This window comes from Octopus bimaculoides, chromosome 1 (genome assembly GCF_001194135.2).
Source record: "Octopus bimaculoides isolate UCB-OBI-ISO-001 chromosome 1, ASM119413v2, whole genome shotgun sequence".
Classification (NCBI taxonomy): Eukaryota; Metazoa; Mollusca; class Cephalopoda; order Octopoda; family Octopodidae; genus Octopus; species Octopus bimaculoides.
In genome coordinates this window covers 52,509,595-52,531,753 of record NC_068981.1, presented here as the reverse complement: position 1 = coordinate 52,531,753, position 22,159 = coordinate 52,509,595, and the positions used below count along the sequence as shown (strand labels likewise).

Genomic DNA, 22,159 nt, shown 5'->3' with positions numbered 1-22,159 from the left:
TATTAGCTTGTAACTGTAAATCATTGAATAAAGAAGATTTTTTAAGATTATAAATGCAATCTGATGGGAGGAATAGAGGAAGCTATCCTCAAGCTAGACACCAGGCCTGGATACTTCCAACAGAGTGAATTCTGCCAAAGGCACCGATGGATCAGGTGATAGTGTTAAACAAGGTGTCAGATTAAGTCTAAGAGCTCAGAAGACAAGGAGCTAGAGCAAATACCATAAAGCATCCTGTCTAATGCTTCAACAATTCTGACAATACACCCTCCATGACTCATACTTCCATTTTATTGGTCATGAAAGGATGAAAGGCAAACAATGCAAAGCATATTGTCCTCCACTAATTTAGTCTTTTACTGCCAATTTACTGTTTAGAATGTTTTAAATTATTCATTATAATATATATGTCTTGGACATTTTTAGACCTAGCACAGTTCATCTTTCTCCAGGTCTGACCACAACCAATTTCTTCCTAATAAAAAGATGGACAGATAGCAGAAAAAGAAAAAAAGAGAGAGAGAGAGAAATCAATCCAATACTTTATTAGTTTTGGAAAGATGATCAAATGTTGATTTTAGCAAGATTTGAACTCTGAGCACTAATATCCAGAATGATTACCACTAAACAATCTATCTAAAGCTTTAACAGCCCTGCCAATTGGTCATTTAGTATATATAAATCGCATTATGTGTGTATGTATATTGACTAACACATTTCCACAATTCTCAACTGATTTTCACCAAACTTTACACACACATTACTTATGTCCCAAGGATGGTCATGCACTATAACATTTTGCCCAGAGCTCCCGCGTAAATGGACAAACTGGGAAAAACGGTGGTTTATACCGGTTTTTCTCTAATTTGTTGTATGCACATATTTTGTATGTAGGGTCTTCCATACTTTTTTAATCTATATGGTCATATATTGGCATTAGAGAATATGTCTTATTGGTTTTCACATTTTTTTGATTTATTATTTATTTATATGTTGTAATTGTGTATTATTACTTGGTTAGAGAATATTATAAAAGTGAAAGAATTTTGTGTCTTTATTTATTTTGACTGTCCACCTGTAACAGTGATTAAATTAGCTAGGAACACTGTACGCGATGAATGAAACAGAAAGCCTAATGCCTGGAATATGCAATGCTGATGATTTTTTTATGTCACTTTGAATTTAGGGTCAATAAAATTACTCTCTTTCATAGCAATAGTAAAAGGAAAAAAACTAAAAGAAAAACAAATCTATGTAACTGTTAATCATTTGTTAGCTCTCAATGCTGCAGATATATTTCATGGTATAATGTTGAATAGAAAACTAAATTTGGACAATATTAACTATACTTTTTCATTAACTGACTATTAGAATGTTTCCTTCTTAATTCATTCTTTCTTAGGACACACATGCAAGATTTAAAAGATGTGACCAATAATGTGCATTATGAAAATTATCGCTATAGTAAGCTAGCTCCTATCACTGCTGATGGAAAAGTAAAAGCATCTCTTGGAAAGTAAGTATTCATTGTTTTCCAGTTATTTTCTAGATGAGATAAAGTCTTATACTTGAATGTTTTAGTTAGATAAGCAAAATTAACATATTTTATCAAAGCAAATAACAAAGAAAATATCCAACAAAAGAAACTAATTATTGGAGCTATTAAAATTTACAGTTAATTAAATTATCTTTTTCTATCCCCACTTTTTTCTTAGGGATCCCCTCACACAAATGCAAGAGGAAAAGCGTGAACATGATGCTAAAATGAAGAAGATGGAGGCTGAAATGGAACAAGTTTTCGAAATGAAGGTCAAAGAAAAGAAGACCAAATTAAAGGACTCTGAAGCTGATGTGAGTTGATTAAATTTCTGAATATACGTGTGTCATTAACTACTTTGATATGTCAACAATAAAAGGACTATTGTTACCAACGGTTTTTTAGTTTTAATTATCACTAATAATTGGTGTGTGTTCAGATTTGATTACATCATGATTAATGCTTGAAGAATGTGTGTGTGTGTGTTATATGTATAAAGTTTACAGGCTTCATTGAAGACCAGAATTCTTTGATTCTATATTCTATTTAATTATCTTTTTAACTAATTCTCATCCTAAAAGATAAACAGAGAAATGAAAAGAACTCATTAAGCAGCTGTATACCCACTTTTGCCTACATACAAATTTAATTTTTCTTATATAATTAATCATTAGAAAGAACAACTGACCATCATGAACACATTACCCTTTATTACTGACCAAGAATGGTAGATTTTACAAGGCAGGGCAGGCATAGCTTGTTACCCAGCATCATACCAAAATAGGTTTATTGAGAAATTAGCTTTTTATAAAATGCATTCATAAATTCTATTGAAATAAAATTTTAGTTGCAACGAAGAGCTGAGCAGATGAAGAAAAGTTTAGAACAACAACAGAAAGAACTTGATGAAAAATGGGCTACCTTTGAGAAAGAAAAATCCACTTGGGAAGAGCAGATGGGAGAAAGAAGACGCTCACTGGAGAATACAAAAGAGTAAGTTAATACCTTTTAATCAGACTACCGTATTTTCCCTCTAGTCTTTTGTTGTTCCTCACTCCAGTATATATGTCTATTTTATGTTGTTCTTTTTTGATCATGGAAATAAGTGCAAGTCATTTCTTTAGCAATACAATTTTTATGTAAATGTCAGTTACTCGTTATTATCTAAACTGTATGATAATTTATAAACTTAAATTATATATATTCTGAAAATATAACTTATATATCACGTCCTAGTCGTGGTGTTAGCCGATCCTCTAATCAAACCAAGGAAACCATGTTTCCATTTGTTTTTCAAATTGCTGATAATGTCAGTTGCAACTCTTGATAAAAAGTCAGCAGTTGTGAAGTCCACGTAAGGAAACTAAATAGTAGAAATATAATATTCCACAGACAATGAGAAACAACAAAAATATCAAGGCACCACCAAAACTTTTCAGATGTTGAACTTCAAATATATTGAGGATAATATGAAATAAGTCATTTTTTGCAAATGAACAGTTTTGATGAGCATTCTTTTACTACAGCTAATTGCCTTAAGTTAAACATGTTACTGCAATTTTTGTAAGACGTCCATAGAATCATCAGTGGTCTATTTGAACCTAATAGCAACACAATATTAGTATGATGTTATGTTAGGTATGCATATGGGAAAGAAAAATGGAACTTTCAATACCTCTTCCCTCTGTCCCTTAAACTAAAAGTTAGTCAACATTTTACACACCATTGAAGGATATACTCGTTGGGGGTTCAGAAGCCTGACTTGGTGAGTACTAGGGCATTCCTGAAAAAAAAACCCCAGAAAATCTATATTCTGAAAGCAGGTAGGAGTAAAAGACAAGATGGGCAACCCCTTTTCAAGTATTCAGAAAGCTTTGCCTGTTAAGCAGTTGCTTTCTCCTTCATTTAGAATGCTTTGGCTGAAGGTGTGTGACGTTTAGCTTATCTTTTCCTCTTTTGTTATCTGCAGTTAATACATTCTGTGCTTGACTATTCTCAGCAGACTCGCTGTCTCGTTGCAGTTTTCCATTTCTTTGCATGAGTATATCACAACTGGCCATATTTTCATTTTTTATTGCACAAAAAAAAAAAATTCAGTTTATTAAAAAAAATGCAATTCAAAATTTGTTTCTTTTGAATATTTTCACTTTGTTTTCCTTTAATGAAAATACTTAAAAATCAATAAAAATGTGTAACACTTGTTATTTGGCTTTGTATGTTTTTTATGATCTGTTGATTTAATATTGCTATATCCTTGATTTCATGAGACATCAACTTACAATGAGATATTTAAATTTAAATGGTATAAAGTATTATCTCAAGCTAGATGAAAATCAAATAAATTGATCAACTGAAGTTAATTCTAACATTTCTGATTCTATTTATTTGTATTTTCTGGGGTTTTTTGTATTTTGGAAGTACGGGTGTAAATAAAAATTTCACTCTGCTTCTTTTTTACTAAATAGTACCACTGTCATAGAAACTGGAAGTAGGTTTTTTTTTTGTTGTTGTTGTTGTTGTTGTTGCTGGAGGTTTATAAGGTGTATACATTAACATATTAATATCCTTACTGCTTTCTCTCTTTATTTATCTAGCTATATATTCTCATTTTAGAAAGGTGAGAAGTTCTCAAATCTTAATCCAAAACATTGTTTATTTAACAAGAAGGAAATCGTTTAGTGTAACTTTTATTATTAAGGCAACTACCTTGAATGTTCAATTTTCGTTGTAAATTTTCTCTACTCTCTACATAGTGACATGGTACTGCAGCCAACTTTAGATATTTTAGTAGTGAGCATAAGTGCAATGTAATGTGTGAAAAAGACTGATGTATAAGTGGTACTTTTGGCTTATCTCTCATATTATATAATTTTGGTCTGATGTTGGTATTTGCTATTATGGAAATATTAGGTTTATGAACAATAGCCCTTGCTATATGTTACCTTGTTTTCCATTTGTAATAACTAAGATAGTTATCTATATATTTTGTGATGGTAGTCTACTTCACCAGTTTGTTAATCTGTCTAACAGCTTTACATATAATCCCAAAATAATTTAATCCTAGTAGAAACATTTGATACATACTTTAGGTGTGATGTTACATCCAGTTGGCATAAACAAATGATATAGTTGAAGAGTTTTATCATGTTGTGATCACTCATAGTCTTAGGCTGGGTTTTGAGTGTAATCTCAAAAAACGTCCCAAATGACATAATTCCAGATGTTTAAATCCTGAAAGATCAGAATCCCCAAATGCTGAAAATCACAATCTCAAAACCCCAGAAAATATATTTCAGGAAAAAAATTATTTTTAAAAAATTCTTAAAGGACATTTCTTATGATTTTAAAATGGGATTTATTTATTTAAGAAACATATTAAAATACAATTACTTCAAAAAAATTTTAAGTGTATTTCAGGGATAGGCTTCATTGGTGAACATAGGTTCCAGCAACTTTAAGAATTGGGAATGTAAAGAGTTTCCTTGTCAAATACTTTTATTCTTTAAATATTAAATACTTTTGTTCTTAAACTATTGAATACATCTGTTCTTTTACTGCAAGTATAATGTACAGTGATGAATAGCTTTAGGGTGAAGTCATAACATACCATCAGCTTCACAACGGGTTAGTTTGAGTTTGTGTAGCAGAACAACTGGTGGTGCATTTGACAGTATATGTTAACCTATATTTTGGAGCAATATCCAATTCTATGACTTCCTTTGTATTATCCATATTAATTACTTTTTTAATTTAATCAGTTTTGGTATTCAGTGATGACTGATTTTAAAGACCGAAAGTGTTTAATATTGAAACTACATCCCCGATTATGTCTTCCATATCTTTCCATATGATGACAGTAAATCATTGAATTCAAGATTGTATTTCTGTAGGCAGTGTGTAGAATGGCATTTATACATCAAAAAGGATGAAGTCAAAGAGAGATAAACAAGATGCAAGAATTGTTTTGGATTTTAATCTTTAATTACATTTGAGATGGAGAGTTTTCGAAGAGTTTTCAGTATATCAACCTTTGAGGGTTCTAATTTTGAGGAGTTTCAATGTTTGGGATTTAGCATTCAGAATTGGTTGTTCAGGATTATTAGGCTATAACTGTTTGGCATATGAATTCCTTAACCTTCACTGGTCTATCATTATTTGCATTTCTACAAGATATTGATGCTCTCCTATAACATCTCTAATGAGTAGTTATTTATTTGAAAACATGTCTTTAGAAATTATAAATATTGTAAGCCCTCTTTAATTTAACTGTTTTCCCTCACTGGTTTTTTTAATGAAAGCTCAGTATGATTTCAGTTAGTCTATTTTGGTAAAAACATATCTTAGCTATTGATACATTTATATCAGGGTTTTAATAAGCTTTCTTTCTCTAGTAAATGAGCAAGCTTGCAAATCTATCAAATAAATGACAAAATTAATGATGATGATACTAAAGGATCTTATCTTATTCTTTGATCTCTTCACTTGCTAAGAATATGTTTCTATTGTTAAAACCAGATATTTAGAATAACATCAATAACCATCATATATACTACATACTTTTAATTTTACATGATTTATCAACATTTGAACAATTAGAAGTCCTCTGAGCACCACGATAGAAGGCAGCAAACCTCATAGAGCAATTATAAAAGATAAGAAATATTGATGTTGTGATGATTGGATAGATGGATGGATGAAAATGTGTACTTGTGCAACTTTTTTGTTTTTCAGTAACACTAAATAAGATTAAAACAACTTTCAAGAAATTATTATCCATTATTGTGCTACTTTCAATCTTTAGAAACACAATCAATGTGTGCCCCTCTCAAGAAAGGCAACTCCTCTAATCCCGCCAACAACTATTCTATTACATACATACGTACACTTCCAATGTCTTAAAGGTGATGGTAACAGCTATTAACAACATTCTCCAACACTTGAATCTTTCTCGCTCCCTAATGGTCACCAGTACATAAAACCAGATTTACTGGAGATCCACACTCTTCCTATATCACTAACAAGTGGGATCTCACCCTCAAGAAATTTGATGAAAGCAGTGATGTGGCCCCTGATATTGGCAAAGCTTTCAGCTATGTCTTGTACATGAATCTCTTGCCAAAACTGTCTGCCTGTGGGCTCCATTCATTTGTCAGATTGCACTACTGCAGAGCATACTAATAGAGTTCTCTTTGACCCACACTTTGACTCCAGTGTGATCTTTAGCTTCAGTTTTGTTTCCCATATTCTTTCTCTTATACATAACAACCTACTCTCCATCAATTCTGCTAATACCATTCCTCAGATGATACTTAATTTTTTATGAAGCGGTATTGCTGTGTTTCTAGTGTATTTCATTCATACTAAACTGCTCATAGTTAAGCACTAACAATCATAAAGGAAGGAGTCACGTTAGAAATAAAAATTCATACAATTAATACATATCTTTACATAAAATTTTTCTCAACATCTTCATTTAGATATAATGTTATAGTGTATCCAGGGTTGTGAATTACATAAGCAGTATATATTTTACAAAAGAGGTAGAATATTAAACTTCCTTGGAACTTTTTCTCTAGTATTAGCTTTTGAAACTAGTTTTCAGGACATTTTCATTCAGAGTTAAAAGCATATTAAATAGATCATTTAATGTGTGAAAGCTTGCATAGGTCTCCTAACTTGTGTTTTGCCTAGAAGCAATTCAGAATTGTAACCATTTAGAGAACCACGGGATTCTGTTCCAAATTAACTTTAAAAAAGATACAATGGATCATGTAATGTGGGAAGAGAAACTTTTATCAATGTTTGCAAATATATTATACATATTATTAAAATGGCATTTCTCAGTGTGCTGGCAAGGGTTAGAATAGTAGTGTTAATATGAACATATGTTCGTAAGTAGTAAATGTTGGGTTTACATTTATAATTGTATTTGATTTCTTTACTAGAAAATAGATGCTCTTGTATTTCAATATAGTCAATGTTATATCTTTCTTAACAGTTTTCTTAAGTTTATTTTTTATTGATTCGCGTGACTAGTTGCAAAGACCCTGTATTTTAGAGGAGAAATAGGATATTGCAACTTTCATACCTTCCACAAGGGTAATAATGGTGTAAGTAAAATGAACTTACATCAACTAAGAATCAAAACCAATGAGGAGCTTTTCTTGCTTGCTTGCTCTACATGTTGTAAGCTTTGTATCTTATTTTCATAATTTATTTTAATTCTAAGCTATATTTTCTTTTCAAGTGTCAAGATAAGCATGCTTTCTTAACTTGAAAGTTGACTGCCCCAGGTGGTTGGGTGTATAATTGTATAATTACTGAGCACTGGTATAAGTATCATAATATTACCTTTTACTTGTTTCCAGTCGTTGGACTGCTGCCAAACTGGGGTACTTATTTTCTAAATATGACACTTATTCTATTGATCTCTTCTACTGAACCTATTAAATTATGGGGATGTAAACAAACCAACACTAGTTGTCAAGTGGTCGTGTTGGGAACAAACAGAAACATAAAGACACATATGCATGCATTCATATATGTGTGTGTGTGTGTGTGTATGTGTGTGTGTGTGTGTATACACACAAATAATGGGCTTCCATTCAGTTTCTGTTTACCAAATTCACTCAGAAGACATTGGTCAGCCTGGGTTACAGTAGAAGTCACTTGCCCAAGTTGTCACCCAGCAGGATGGAACCCAAGACCATGTGGTTACAAAGTGAGTCTCTTAATCACACAGCTATTATTCTTAACAAACAGCCTTTTTAGCTATGTTTATGTAGGTATGGCTGTATGGTAAGAAGTTTGCTTCCCAACCACTTGGTTCCAGCTTCAGGTTCAGTCCCACTGTGTAGAACCTTGTGCAAGTGTTTTCTACTATAGCCTCAGGCCAACCAAAACCTTGTGAGTATATATTATAGAAGCCTGTATGTGTTTATGTCTGTGATTGTGCCCCTACCACTGCTTGTCAACCAGTGTTGGCTTGTTTATGTTCCAATAATTTAGTGGTTCAGCAAAAAAGACTGATGGAATAAGTACCAGGCTTTAAAGAATAAATAAAATTCTTCAAGGCAGTGCCCCAGTGTGGCTGCAGTCTAATGATTGAAAACCTGTAAAAAGAAACAAAAAAAAAGCTTTGTTTGAAATTACGTGCTAGTGTCTAATATGAATAAAACATTTTCCTGTTGCATCTGGCATTTTATCAGTGATAAAATTTTACAATGGCTGCAATACATAAATGCAACCATGTGATATTTGAATAAATTTATATTTTAAATGAGAAATGTGAGCTTCACAGTTAATCCTTTCACCATTTTGCTTTACAAAATACACTGGATAACACTAAATCAGTAATGATCTTTTATTCTTATTGGAAGGATTACTTTTGATATATTTTAGCACTTATATACCATGTAACTTAAGAGATTTATTTTCTTGCTATGGAAATAGTCTTCAGTATTAGTTTCATATCATAAAACTAAGGGGAGATAATTATATTTAATAAATTCTTTTCTAATCACTAAACACGATTACTTTATGTCTGTAAAAAATATATATATGATTCTTTCTTAATGTACTAATTCTTTTTAACAAATTAACATTATTAATTAATTGAATTATTTTCTTTGAAGTCTGAATTCCCTTGATACCTCACATAATCCCTCTAACAGTTTGGGTAATTTTTATCTTGCTTTCCAAAGAGAGTAAAAAAAGAATAAAGACAAAGAAAATTTTGAAATATTTTTAACCTACTAAAGCCCTTTAAAGAGGATACAATAACAGGTTATTTCCAGTAGTAATATCTACTACATTAACATTCTTCATCCTGCATCTAAACTTTAAGGAAACATTATTCCATTCTGGTAAAGTTTCTTTCGCTTTCAGTGCGGCCTGGTCTACTTTTTTTCGGTTGAAACGCTAAATCGATCAAAATATCACAAGGAGAGCAGGTATGTCGTGAAATGCTAGTGAAGTAGATAAGAAATTGTAACTATAATCAAAACCACTGAATACTAAAACAACCATCATGCTTTGAAAGCATTCGAGTGCATGTTATTGGCATGACCTTTTTTTATAACCCTTTCATCTCCTTTTTCTAAAAATTGCCTCGGCCGTGTCATCTGTCAGATATGTAATCCAGTTGTATAATTACACATGCTGTGAAATTAAGAACTGGATTAGCATGTACTAACGTTTTATTCATATTTATATGAAACTGACATGTTGATGCTTCTGATTGTTTGGTCATTAGATTTATTGAATCTTCAGCACTTTGTTTGGAATCTAAACAGTGTTTACCATAGCTGTTATTTACTGACATCTTCACTACATCTTTAAAAATAAGTGGAGTTATATTAACACATGCTTTAATAATTAATCAATTTCACTGGTGAAAATATCTGTATTAAATTTATACAGTAAGTCAAAAGGTCTAGCAGCACGTTTGGTTCCTTATGTATTATTTCCTTTGTGATTTTCTAGTTGGCCTCAAAATTGACAACTGAATGATGATGGTGTATTTTGAAAAAGAAAATATTTAAAGTATAAATGATTCCTCGTTTTTTTTTTTGTGTGTGTGTGTATGTGTGCAGGCAATCAAAAAATTCTGTAAATTTCTGTTTTGATTGGCTGTCGAGCCTTAAAATAAAAAGAATTCATATGACCAGTGGAATATATGAAGAAGTTATATATAAGATTCTGTAAATGAAGAAATATGAATAAAAGTTTGGTTACAATATGAAAATAACAATTGATATACTTCTGACTAATATTACAATGTGATGAGTTACAAAAATGTAATAAAGCCTGATATGGGTCTGTAGTTTTAATAAAATAATGCTGTAAGCTACTTTGATAAACATTTTTACAAAGTGTCTGTAGTATTGAAGATATATTTCAGATACAAGAAAGATATATCTTAGTGTGATTGATAATATGATGATGTGTGACGATAAGAATGTTATCTTGATAGCTATACTAGATTAGTTTTCTAATTTTGTTAAGTTTAAAATGTTGTTTGGGGGAAATATATACTGTGCATTAAAAACATTTCAACAATGTAAATGTAGATATTGCTACTATCCAGGTGCTTGTAGAAGGACTTCTAATTGTAAACACAGTTGCTTCAATAATTTATGTGCAAATAAATTCATTTCTATTCATACTGCTATGATAAAAAAAAAATATCACAATGTTACTGATAAGTATTACATAAAGTAGCCTCTAAATTTTTCCATGTATATTTCCACTGGGTTTTTAACTGATTTAAGGATTTAACCTATAACCAGATTAATATTTTCAAGTAATAGTACAAGAAAAATCACATTTGAGTGTCAAGATGTTAGTCTGTCAAAAATTTCCTATTTGTTTCTTCTTTGAGATATGGAGGTATCAGAATCATGATTGTGATGGCACGTAAATTTCAAGTTCTTTGAACATGTAGGGCTTGGTTTTCCTTTGTATTATCTAATGTGTAAGATTCATATTGTGTTTAAGCCAATGTTTTCAGTATTCATTCTTTTACAGGATATATTTTTCCAAACTTGATATAATGATTTTGTGTATTGGATGCTTCATATTTTGAAAATAAACTTGATTGTTGGTCATGTTTGGTATTATATGATGTCACAGTTCAACTAACTAAATTGTCATAACCTATGCATTAATTGTTGCTGCATCTTGGTCTTTTGTGAGGAGGGTTTGTGTTTTAGGTTTTTCTTCTGATTTGTCTTACAAGTTTTATAAAGGATTATTGTGTTGTACTCTCAAAGTTTTTTTGTAAGTGATAATAATATTTTAGTGTCATTATTTCTGGAATGTGTATATAGTGAGCCATTTGTTTGGTGTGTTGTATTTCTTCTAGTAATTTTAAAAATCATTTCATTAAAAGTTAGGATAATTTTTAACCTCTTCATACAACTTAAATGTTGTGATTTTAAGCACCTTTTTCAATTGTAGGAAAGATTTTGACTGATTTTCAAAAAGTTAAAGCAAAATATTTTACTACTTCCTTTTTCTTTTATAGTTTAGTTTGCAATGAGTCCACCTAATTCTAAATGGCTACCACATGGTGGTATAGATTGCTGTGTAAGCAGTGATAGCCCTATAATATTGGTAAATTTTTGTTGGCTTACGTTAAAGTATGCAATTCTCCCTACAGAAAAAAGTAATTTTCTTCAAAAGAATTGTGCTTAGCCATTGGGCCAGCTACCCACCCTTCTAAAAAGAAAGGAAATTATATGAAATTAGAAAAATAAAAAACAACAAGAGATACCTGTGATACACCAATTTTTGTCTCATCCATTTGAAAGATAGAGTGGCATGGTGTAACATACTTTTGTTATTCTAAAAAAGGTGCTTTTCTTCAACAGCTTCGTTTTATTACTTTTCTTTAAATATATCTGATGAAAGCCTACTCAATTGGATTGACCATTATGAATGTTATCGATAATTGTTTATTATTAGATTCATTGCCATATTTAGAATGTTTCAAATTTTGTTCAAAAGTGTCTCAGTGTATATACATATTTCAATATTGAAAGTATCTTTATAATTACCATCAGCAGTATAGATTACCATTTGAATTATATAGTGCAATGGGTCCACAAAATTGTATTGTCTGTCTACTGGCATCCTATTTATAAGAATTTAACATAATCAGGCATTTTTTCCCAAATATTTATTGGTTTGTGTAAAGTTATAATTTGACCAATTCATAACTTTTCCTCACTTGCATGCATCATCCATTGATATGACATCTTGAAGCAGTCACCTGTCCTGCATATATTGGCCAATGCCTTTGATACCCCAGCTGCTTTTGCAACTCACTTCTGCTCCACCTTTCTTCCAGGTTAACACTGGAAATTCAACAGACTATACTGAATTCATTTCTCCTTCCCAATTATTACACATTCTCTGCATTCAGTATCTGTATTACACAGCCATATATATATATATATATGTATAACCATAATTTTTCATGCACATCTCTACACTGCCCTTTCACAAAGAGAGAAAACCTTTGTATAAAATAAAACAAATGAAATAAGGCCTATTATTCCTGTCTATTTTAAAGAATATATTCATTCACAAACTTTATTCTTTGAGAATAAAACCTAATTTCTCTATTTTATTCCTTGATTACTATTTTGTTTCTTAAATTTTTTTATTTGGCATTGTATCTATTTTTCTAGAAATTAATTGATTATACATTATTATTTGCATTTTCAATGATATATGTCAAATAATTTTGTTTCTTTCTGTAGTCATTCTGTTCGTCCTGATTTTTAAAAAATGAATTTATTTTTTAGTCTTAAAAAAATTTAATGTATATTTTCATTATTATCCTTATTATTAGTCATTTTATATTAAATTCAAAATTGCTTATAAGGAATTTAATTCCTACAAATATGCTTATTTCAGTTGAGAATCTGTATGACTAATATTTAGAACAATATGCTTTTCAATTATGCACAGCCTCTATTCAAGAGGTTCCTCTCTTCTCTCAAACTGCTTGATCCCATCTAGCTTGCATATTCTCACCTATTCCTGTGATATAGTGAATATTTGTCTCAAATATTTTCAGTGGCTTTCGCAACTTGTGTGTCTTACCCTGCTAAGTGGAAACCAATGTGGTTTGTATTGTGTCCTTTGTATGTCTGTGTCATCCTGCTTAGCAGCTGCTATTCAGCATTTGAGCTTCGTGTGTTGTCCTTATTGTGGGTAAGGCTGTGAATATTCTGGAACAGTTTTACATTTACAGATTAGATTGTATGTATTATTAGATGAGGGTTTTTTTTTTTTTTTTTTCGTTTTTCTTCAGAACCTTGTCATCTTCATATATACATACCTTCATGTTACTGCCTCAAACCCATTCCTTTGCATGATTTCAGAGCTTTAGTTGCTGCCTTGTTGTTATTTTTTCAATTACAAAAAAAAAAACAAGTAAAATAAATGAAATTTAGATTCTCATGTCTTGAGTAATACATTATTTATTTTGTTTTTGCTCTGTATCAAACGAAAATCATTTAAGTTCAATAATTAATTTTAAAAATCTTCAAACTTGATATATTATCTTTTATCATTATTTTTGGTGCAATGGTTATACTATTCATTGATATAGGGTTTTTATTTTGTTTCATCTTACAACTATTATGATCAGGCCATATAGTATAATAATGACAAATATTTCCCTTATAGTTCAAGTGTCAACAGTTATATTTTGGATGTGTGCTTTTTTAGCTAGAGACTCTATTTTGAATTGGTGTAGTAGATCAGTCTACAGATGTTAAAGATTAATGAAAAACATCATTATCTATTCAATATTTCTTACCATTCAGGGCCAGATAGCAGTTATTTCCTCCAGACTCAATTTAAACTCAGTCTTTTCTTTTTCTCTCTTTTTGAAGTTGATAAAATCAGTGCCAGGATTATACTTTGATTTAATTAATTATGTGCACCACACACTCCTTACAAAAGTTGCTTTGATCCTGTCAGAATATTTTGTGTGTGTGTGTTAAATGGTTTTTATCAAGTCTTATTTTTCTATTTGGTTGCCTTCTCTATCACTACAAGATTCTCTGTTCTCTTATTACTGATATCTTGGTTCCCTGTCTTGTTTTTGCTTTTCCTGCACTTCATACTATCCCATCCAAAGAACTCTTTAAAGTAAAACATATTTCTCAACACATAATGACATCTAGCTGATTTGAATGGAATTAATATAAAATTAATATAGCCAATTCTCAACACACGCTGCTTTAATCATGTCCATCTCATTCTGTCTTATTTAAACCAGCCAGATCCAGCCTCTCACACGTCTCCTACAATGTCATTCTAATCTGAATGCTAAAGGGTTGTGTACACAACTAAGGATTCTGGTCGACATAGAAAATGTTTGACAAAAATATTTGAAGTTAATTGTTAGATAAACTACACATAATAGAAATCCATGAATTTTATGACTATAAAACACATTTAGTCTTTCTTTGAAATTATAACTTGGATTTTCAGCTAATGATTTCTTTCAAAGCAGGCTAAACTATATTTACATACATAAATTCTTCATTGGGTTTGCAGTTGATTCTGACGTTTATTGCACATTTTTACATGGCAAATTTCTCATAAGCCATTCAGCCTCACCTAGCCTTTTGAGTTAACAAATGGGATTCTACATGGTTACATAACCTATGAGAATTAACAGCCAAATATCCTTAAAATTATTCTTTAAAAGTGAAGGACACATTGGATAATGTAATCTCAGATCTATGAGGACAGGATTGTCATGGTTGCTCCTAGGTTTTGCTTAGTTGAAGCTGACATGGAAGTAAACAACAACTATAAACATGCAGAACAAATGCAAGATAGTTGTTTTCTTTTATTTGTAAGGTTGTCTTGCAATTTTCTCTGCCTACATATCATTGTTTTATTTAATATCTGAAACTTTTATTTCCTCTACTGATTATAGACTCTCTCTGCCTCATACCATATGTTCAATGATTGTATTGTAGTGATAATATAAGCTTCTCTTACTATTAGCCCTTGACTACATCTCTACTTTTGACAGCATTTCTTTCCCATAACAGCCTAATTTGTCTCGGGCACTTTACACTTTTTTCATGCCATTAACATTCACTCCAGCTCAGTAAATGTAGTGTCATCTAAACTCTTCATATAATCTCTACTACATTTTTTTTCTACTTCCAAACCGTTTACACACTTAATTTTATCTACAACATTGTTCCAAGTTACTTGCTTCTTGGATGTACAACAGCATCTTAGTCCCTGGAAAGCTTTGATTGAGCAGACCTTGTAATCAAAGGTGTTTAGTTGCAACCAAACCATCTTTCTCTTAGGTATTGTGTATCTGTCAATATACTACTCTCTTTTCAAGATGGTGTGGTGTAATTTGTAAGAGATCTAGCAGCTATTTCTAGTAGTTAAGTGACCACATAAGAGCTCTTTCATTGGCTTGCATTAACACTAAGGTAAAAACCTTCCTATAAGTTCTGCTTTAATATGGAGGATAGACATTTCTTTGATTCCAATATTGAAATGGGATTTTGAGTTTGTGAAATTTCTTTTGTCAACAGAACAAAATTGAAATGGTGGTTAATTGCAGTTGGTTGGATAGCTTCTGAAATTTTAGTTTCATCTATTTCCATCAGAACTGTCAAGAATCTCCTGTTTTCTTTGTCTATTTTTATTGAATGACATTAATTTCTATTTGTAGCAGTGTACCTTGTTTGAACGAAAATCTCCTGTAACAGTGTAGATATCTTTGCCTACTTTCAAAGTAGTTTATACTGGAGCCTCATGTATTCTTTTTCTGAAAGAATTTAAAAGTAAATTTGGATTAATGAATTACTAGTGTGTTAACTGTATTGATTCAATGCTGTATTGTACTATAGAATATACCTATAGATTTTTAGCTAACACTATGAATAGACAGATATTAACACCTTGTCTGTAATATACAAAGTTTTCTGTCTGTAAAGATATTGTATATACAGACAAGATGTTTACATCTGTCTGTTCTTAATGTTGGTTAAGAATGTATATATAATATATATTCTATAGTATGATACAGCTTTGAAACCAAACACTGTCAATGTACCTGTATTTTAATAATCAAACTACCTGCCAAGAATGTGTTATATCTTTTATTTAAGCCATTAATAATAGTATGCTTATAAGCAGTATCTCTGTGGGTAGTTAAAGAGCTACTCAGTCATTGATAAAATCTCAACACAAGATTGAAACTAGTTCAACTGATTCATCTTTTCCTATCCATGAAAATGTCTGTGTTCATGCATAGTGTGGACTAAAAAAAAAATGATAGTTATATTCTGTAGTATAGCATTAAAATAAAGTTGTCATTTTATTTAAATGAATATAATTTGTATATTGGTGTTCAGTATTAATCAAGACATTATGGGGGTTTTTTTCTGCAATTTAGTTAAGTGTACTGTGTATTAGAGTTTAAATCTCATTTTCTTTCCTACATCTGTTATTGATATACACTGAGGTCAGTTCAATCAATTATATACCTTAGTATTATAAAGAATTTTAGAAGAAAAAAATCTACATGTTTTATAGTGCCGTTTCTGTTTTAGAGGATGTTTTTTTATTCTTTTACTTGTTTTAGTCATTTGACTGTGGCCATGTTGGAGCACCGTAAATAAATTCATAAACTTTCAAATTTCAAATAAGTTACCAAAAAGAATTTCAATGAATTTGATTCTGTTTAAGTATTTATTATATTCAGTTAGTTTATCATCATTTTACTTCATTTTTGTTGCACGTTTTTTAAAATAAATTATTGAACTAGTTATAAGGTCATAGTGTTTCCATATATGTTTTGTCTATGTTGTTTGTGATGTCTGATTTTTCTTTTCTTCTGATGCTGTTCTTTCATAGATATGTCTTTGGGATTGGTTGTCTGAAACAAAATAGTTCCAAATTTATATTTTTTATATATTTTATTTTATTTTTAATCATTCGGTATTTCTATTATTTAAAAATATATGTTAGCTATTTTGCTATTACCAAATTTACTCATTGTTAATATAAGATAAGGTTTTATCAATATAATTTTATATTTGTGAAGTATACATTAAAAAAAAAAAACTCTGAAAATATATCCTGCAAATCTTTGTTTAGTTGATTCTGTTCCACAGCTAAGAAACTGTCTGCATTGAGTCAGTCTCTATATTAGGGAGAGATTGACTACATTTACATGAAATTCATTTAGAAAAACTAATATTGTTTTCTTTAATTCCAATTATTCTTTCACTTTCCAATGGAAATTTGGTGAAAAAAAGTTTTATGATTTAATACTTTCAATTTTTTTTGTTTTGATATAATTTTAATATTTTTCATTTTATTTTCTGCAGTACAAAGAAAGATAAGAAGAAGTCCATATTTTGAAAAGGAAGTGAAATTGCTAAAAGAATGTTTATGGTTCCACAATTTTATTGGGAGGACTACAACAATAACTTTCTGACTGACCAGGATCTGTCAGCAATGTGCAACAAACTGCATTCACTCACTCTCCAGTATTTTCAACATGACTTCTCTTTTCAGCTATCATTTTCAATTCTTTAGGGTGTCATCTTTTTTGGAATGTAATATTCTGTATCCAATCTACCACAATTTTTCATTGTCATCTTCCTAACTGGATCCTAGTGCCAGACGTTTGCCAAATCAGCACTAGTATAATAATACTTCTAATGTGAACATTAGAATCATTTTTATTAATTACATATACCTTTCACCAACATAAAACAAGATCATGTATTTCTATATTTACTAACTGTATCATATGCTTCATCTTCCCATAGCATTCATATCTGAGAGATTCAATTTTTGAACAGATGTTCAATTTATAAGTTTTGTCTTTAAAATTTATGTGGCTTAGTTTAGACATTAACCATTTCTTGATAATAAAATTACACATGTTCTCTGATACATAGAGAGAAAGAAAGAGCATGAAAGTGAAGTGGTTTACATTCAAATTATTCATTTTAATAATTTTGATAACTGAAATATGTGCTATTTATACAGTTTCTGAAGCCAGAATAGCTTTGGTCATGTGACATAATGGAAAACAATAAGCAATATGTTGAAAGATACTGATAAAGATTGATAAAGGATTAGAACTGTTGTTAGGCACACCTAGCCATCTTATTTTCATTGTTATTCTTTGTAAATATTTTTGATGGTAAAATAAATTCTATTACTAGATTGGTTTCTTCTTAACTGGTAAAGAAGTGAACTATATCAATAGATATAAAATCTTATGCATTCTATAATTCTGACTAATTGCAGTTGATATTCTATCCAATGACTATCTTTTATTACTAAAGATTAAAAAAAAAAACATGTTCACTCTCTGCAAAGAATATAAAACGATAAAGCACCGGTTGTATTACTTGGATATTTTTTCTTTGCCATTATAAAGTTTGTTTTGTTTTTTATTAAGCATAGAACCTTCTTTAAAGTTACCAGTTCATTTAAAATTTTCTTGTCTAAATTTATTTTCATATGGAATTACTTCATGTATTTCACATTTACAGTAATTTATCAAGAATTAAAATTTAAAAGAAAACAAATGAAAAGTTAACCAGTAATGTTACATTATCAAATAAATTTGTGTTTATTATTGGTCTCAACTGCCTTCTTAGTATCACTAAACTCAAATTTTGTTTCACATGCATCACCATAAAATAAGTTTCCTTTCAAATGTTATTTTCCCCTCCCCCCATTTTTTTTTATATTACATTTTATACTCTATCCACCTATACAAAAATATTTATTTTGAGTATCATTTCCAAGTAAAATTAAAAGTTCAGTCTTTGTTTTAGTTTGCAAATTATTTATAAGTCATATTTATTAAGAACAGAAACAAAAACATTTGGTGTAAAAGATCTGCCTTAAATTTATCTTACTTTATAAACATATTTGATAGCTACTGTTCTAATGTGTAGATATACCCACTTTCTTCTAAAATCAAATGTGTGGTTCTCTTGAGAATGGCATTTTTCAAAGACAATTCATTGCAAAATTATTTTTTTCAATTTTCCATTAGATAATTTATATCTTTATGTATTAAATCATAAACAAACTGGCTCAGTACTTTGTAATTAAGTTTTATTTTATTTTTTACCTTTTATAAATTTTCTCAGTTTAAAATGCTTCCATCTGTTATAAAATTCTACTTGGAAGATTGTTTTTTTTTAATTTATTTTTGCTATGTACTTCTTTTATATCAATTATCACTTAAAATCAGTAAGAAGAAATATTAAAATTCAAAAAAGTTAATTTTCTTATTAATTCAACTAAAAAAAGTGCCATCCTATTTCCCATAATCATGCCACATATCATTATAATTAATATGAAGCCTGTGCCCCATAACATCTAATTTTACCAAGAGTACAACTTTTTTTTTTTTTGAAAGACATTTTTCACCATACTTTGTCAAATTTTGCATGCAGTTATTTTATATCTTGAATCTGTATAGAAGATTTCTTTTTAAATAACCAAGTCAGTTATACACATACCTTCTCATCATGTCTTGTTGTATGTGTCTATATAATTCACCTTTTGGACTTTTGTAAATGATTGCTGTACCTGGGATCCAATGTGCAATTTCTTTTACTAAATAGTTAATGACATGTGATATATATTAAAAAATACTTATGTGTTTGCATGATGAATGAAGTGACTGTTCATTCATTAATGTATTCAGATAATTAATGCTTGTGTATAAGTAAAAAAAATCTGCTCTCAACATTGAAATCAAAACTGTTATCTTTATATGCTTCCATATCTGCAAACCTTCACTGACAATTGTGATTTTCTGTCAAACTGGCAGCAAACCATTGACTAACTTCAAAACAATTTTATTAATAAGAATTATCAATTATCAGCTACTGTACTCTTTAAAGTTTAGTTTAGAAAAGATAACCATTGTTTTAGGAATTTAAAGTAATAATCTATATCCAAGTGGTTTAATAATGAGGATCTAACTTCTTTACTTAGTTTTATATCTAGCCACATTATTGCATATGATCTACTGAAGAGGCTGGTGCAGATGGTGTTCATTATGTGCTTTTAGTATGCAAGGGTTGTGCAGATACTATAATGAGCTTCTAGTATAAGCAGAGAGCATTTGAAACCATTTCATTTGTTTATTTTTTTATAATTTGCATTTGTATTTAATTTGTAAGTTGATTTTTTATTGTAATATTTGTTTTAAATAAAGTATTCATTGTCATTGAATTCTATTTAGTCTAAATATTTGAATAAAAACAGTATAATCATTGAAATAGTCAGATTGCTTTTTGTATTTTAATTTCATTTAAAATTTTATTGTCTGGGAAGAGTCATTCTCTTTTAGTGCCTTATTAATTTAACACACTCACCAGTCCAATTTCCACACATTTACTTATTCATTTTTACTAAAATTTTCATTGCATCACGAAAATTTTAGTAAAAAAATAAATAAGTAAATGAGTGGAAATTGAACCAGTAAGTGTGTTTAGTTAATAAGGCACTAAAAGAGAATGACTCTCCCCAGACAATAAAATATGCTTCAACACACGAATTCACATAAAGAACCTTGCAAACCAAATTTATTTTAAATGTTTTGGTCATAAGTCTTTGTTTTGAAAATTTTACTATTGATTATTATTAACAAAGAAATAACTCATTAAAAAGATGGCATGTTGAGCATCCAACCAATTTCTCAAAAGAAGAAGTTGTATAAATTAGCAACAAAACAACAAAAAGTTGTTTAACACTTTTTTCTCACAGCTCCTAGAATTGGCTCTCTGCAATTTAAGAACCACTGTTTTGGACTAAACTCGAGAGAAAAAAATCTACCCTGCAGCCTACTGCTGAACTGTAACCCTGACCGTCACATTCACTTTGATTGTAAAAGACTCAACACCATTATTATCTCACCTAAACTGACTCCATGCAGCTGCATCTTCTAATCCCATAACATTGAAATATTGATAGACCACACTTATGTAAAACTACTTGAGTTAGCCAGCTTGATAGAATTCAAGGAGTTAAATTCAGCACTGCCAACTAACAAAACATTGATGAATTTTACAGAGTTCCCACGTCTGCAGTAGTGAGTTGTTCTTACTCTGCAGTGACTGTATACAGCAGGGTGAACTGAATATTCGAAAGTTAAATGTATTGGCAATAGACACAACACAGTGCTGGTGACGACATGAATTCATAACCTCCTATCTGGTACTCTACTAATTTAGCCAACCATGGTCTCACTTTATTTCTTCTGGAAATCTTTATTACAATCTGTGTTGCTAATAGAACCTTTTATACTTTTCAAGTCTATTGATGCTGCATAGTCACATGAGAATGTAGAGACATACAGTGAATGTCATATGTCCTTCATTTTACATTCACTCCACTCTTGGTTGCCATTGGCTATTATAAATAATATTAGTTTCAAATTTTGATACAAGGCCAACAGTTTTAAGGGAAAGGGTAAACCAATTACATTAACCCCAGTATTCAAATAAGGATGCAAAACAAAGTCAACCTCAGCAGAATTTGAACCCAGAATGTAATGAGCCACATGAAATGCTACTGTAAGTAATATTGGTTTCAAATTTTGGCACTAGGCCAGCAAGTTCAGGGGAGAGGGTAAGTCGATTACATCAACCCCAGTTCACAACCGAAACTTATTTTATCAACTACAAATGGATGAAAGACAAAGTCGACCTTGGCTGCATTTGAACTCAGAATGTAAAGACGAACAAAATACCACTAAGCATTTTGCCCAGCATGCTGCCTTTATTGTAAGTAATATTAATACTGATAGAGTTACATTAAAGTATTTTCTGTATATTGTATCATCATCATCATCATCATCGTTTAACGTCCGCTTTCCATGCTAGCATGGGTTGGACGATTTGACTGAGGACTGGTGAAACCGGATGGCAACACCAGGCTCCAGTCTAATTTGGCAGAGTTTCTACAGCTGGATGCCCTTCCTAACGCCAACCACTCAGAGAGTGTAGTGGGTGCTTTTACGTGTCACCCGCACGAAAACGGCCACGCTCGAAATGGTGTCTTTTATGTGCC

General features: G+C 30.5%; 1 protein-coding gene across 5 annotated transcripts in view; it reads left to right on the top strand.

Annotated features, from left to right (window-relative positions):
- LOC106873280 (septin-7) overlaps positions 1-20,373 on the top strand; it is a 158,584-nt gene extending 138,211 nt beyond the window's left edge. For 4 of the 5 annotated variants that reach the window (XM_014920584.2, XM_014920577.2, XM_014920579.2 and 1 more), the window contains 5 exons: positions 1,403-1,516; positions 1,716-1,851; positions 2,385-2,530; positions 9,425-9,489; positions 17,434-20,373. In XM_014920584.2, the coding sequence (XP_014776070.1) occupies positions 1,403-1,516; positions 1,716-1,851; positions 2,385-2,530; positions 9,425-9,461 (433 nt within the window). In that variant the 3' untranslated portion in view covers positions 9,462-9,489; positions 17,434-20,373. The remainder of the gene's footprint in view (positions 1-1,402; positions 1,517-1,715; positions 1,852-2,384; positions 2,531-9,424; positions 9,490-17,433) is intronic. The other variant, XM_014920578.2, reaches the window with a different exon arrangement.
- The last annotated feature ends 1,786 nt before the right edge of the window (positions 20,374-22,159 follow it).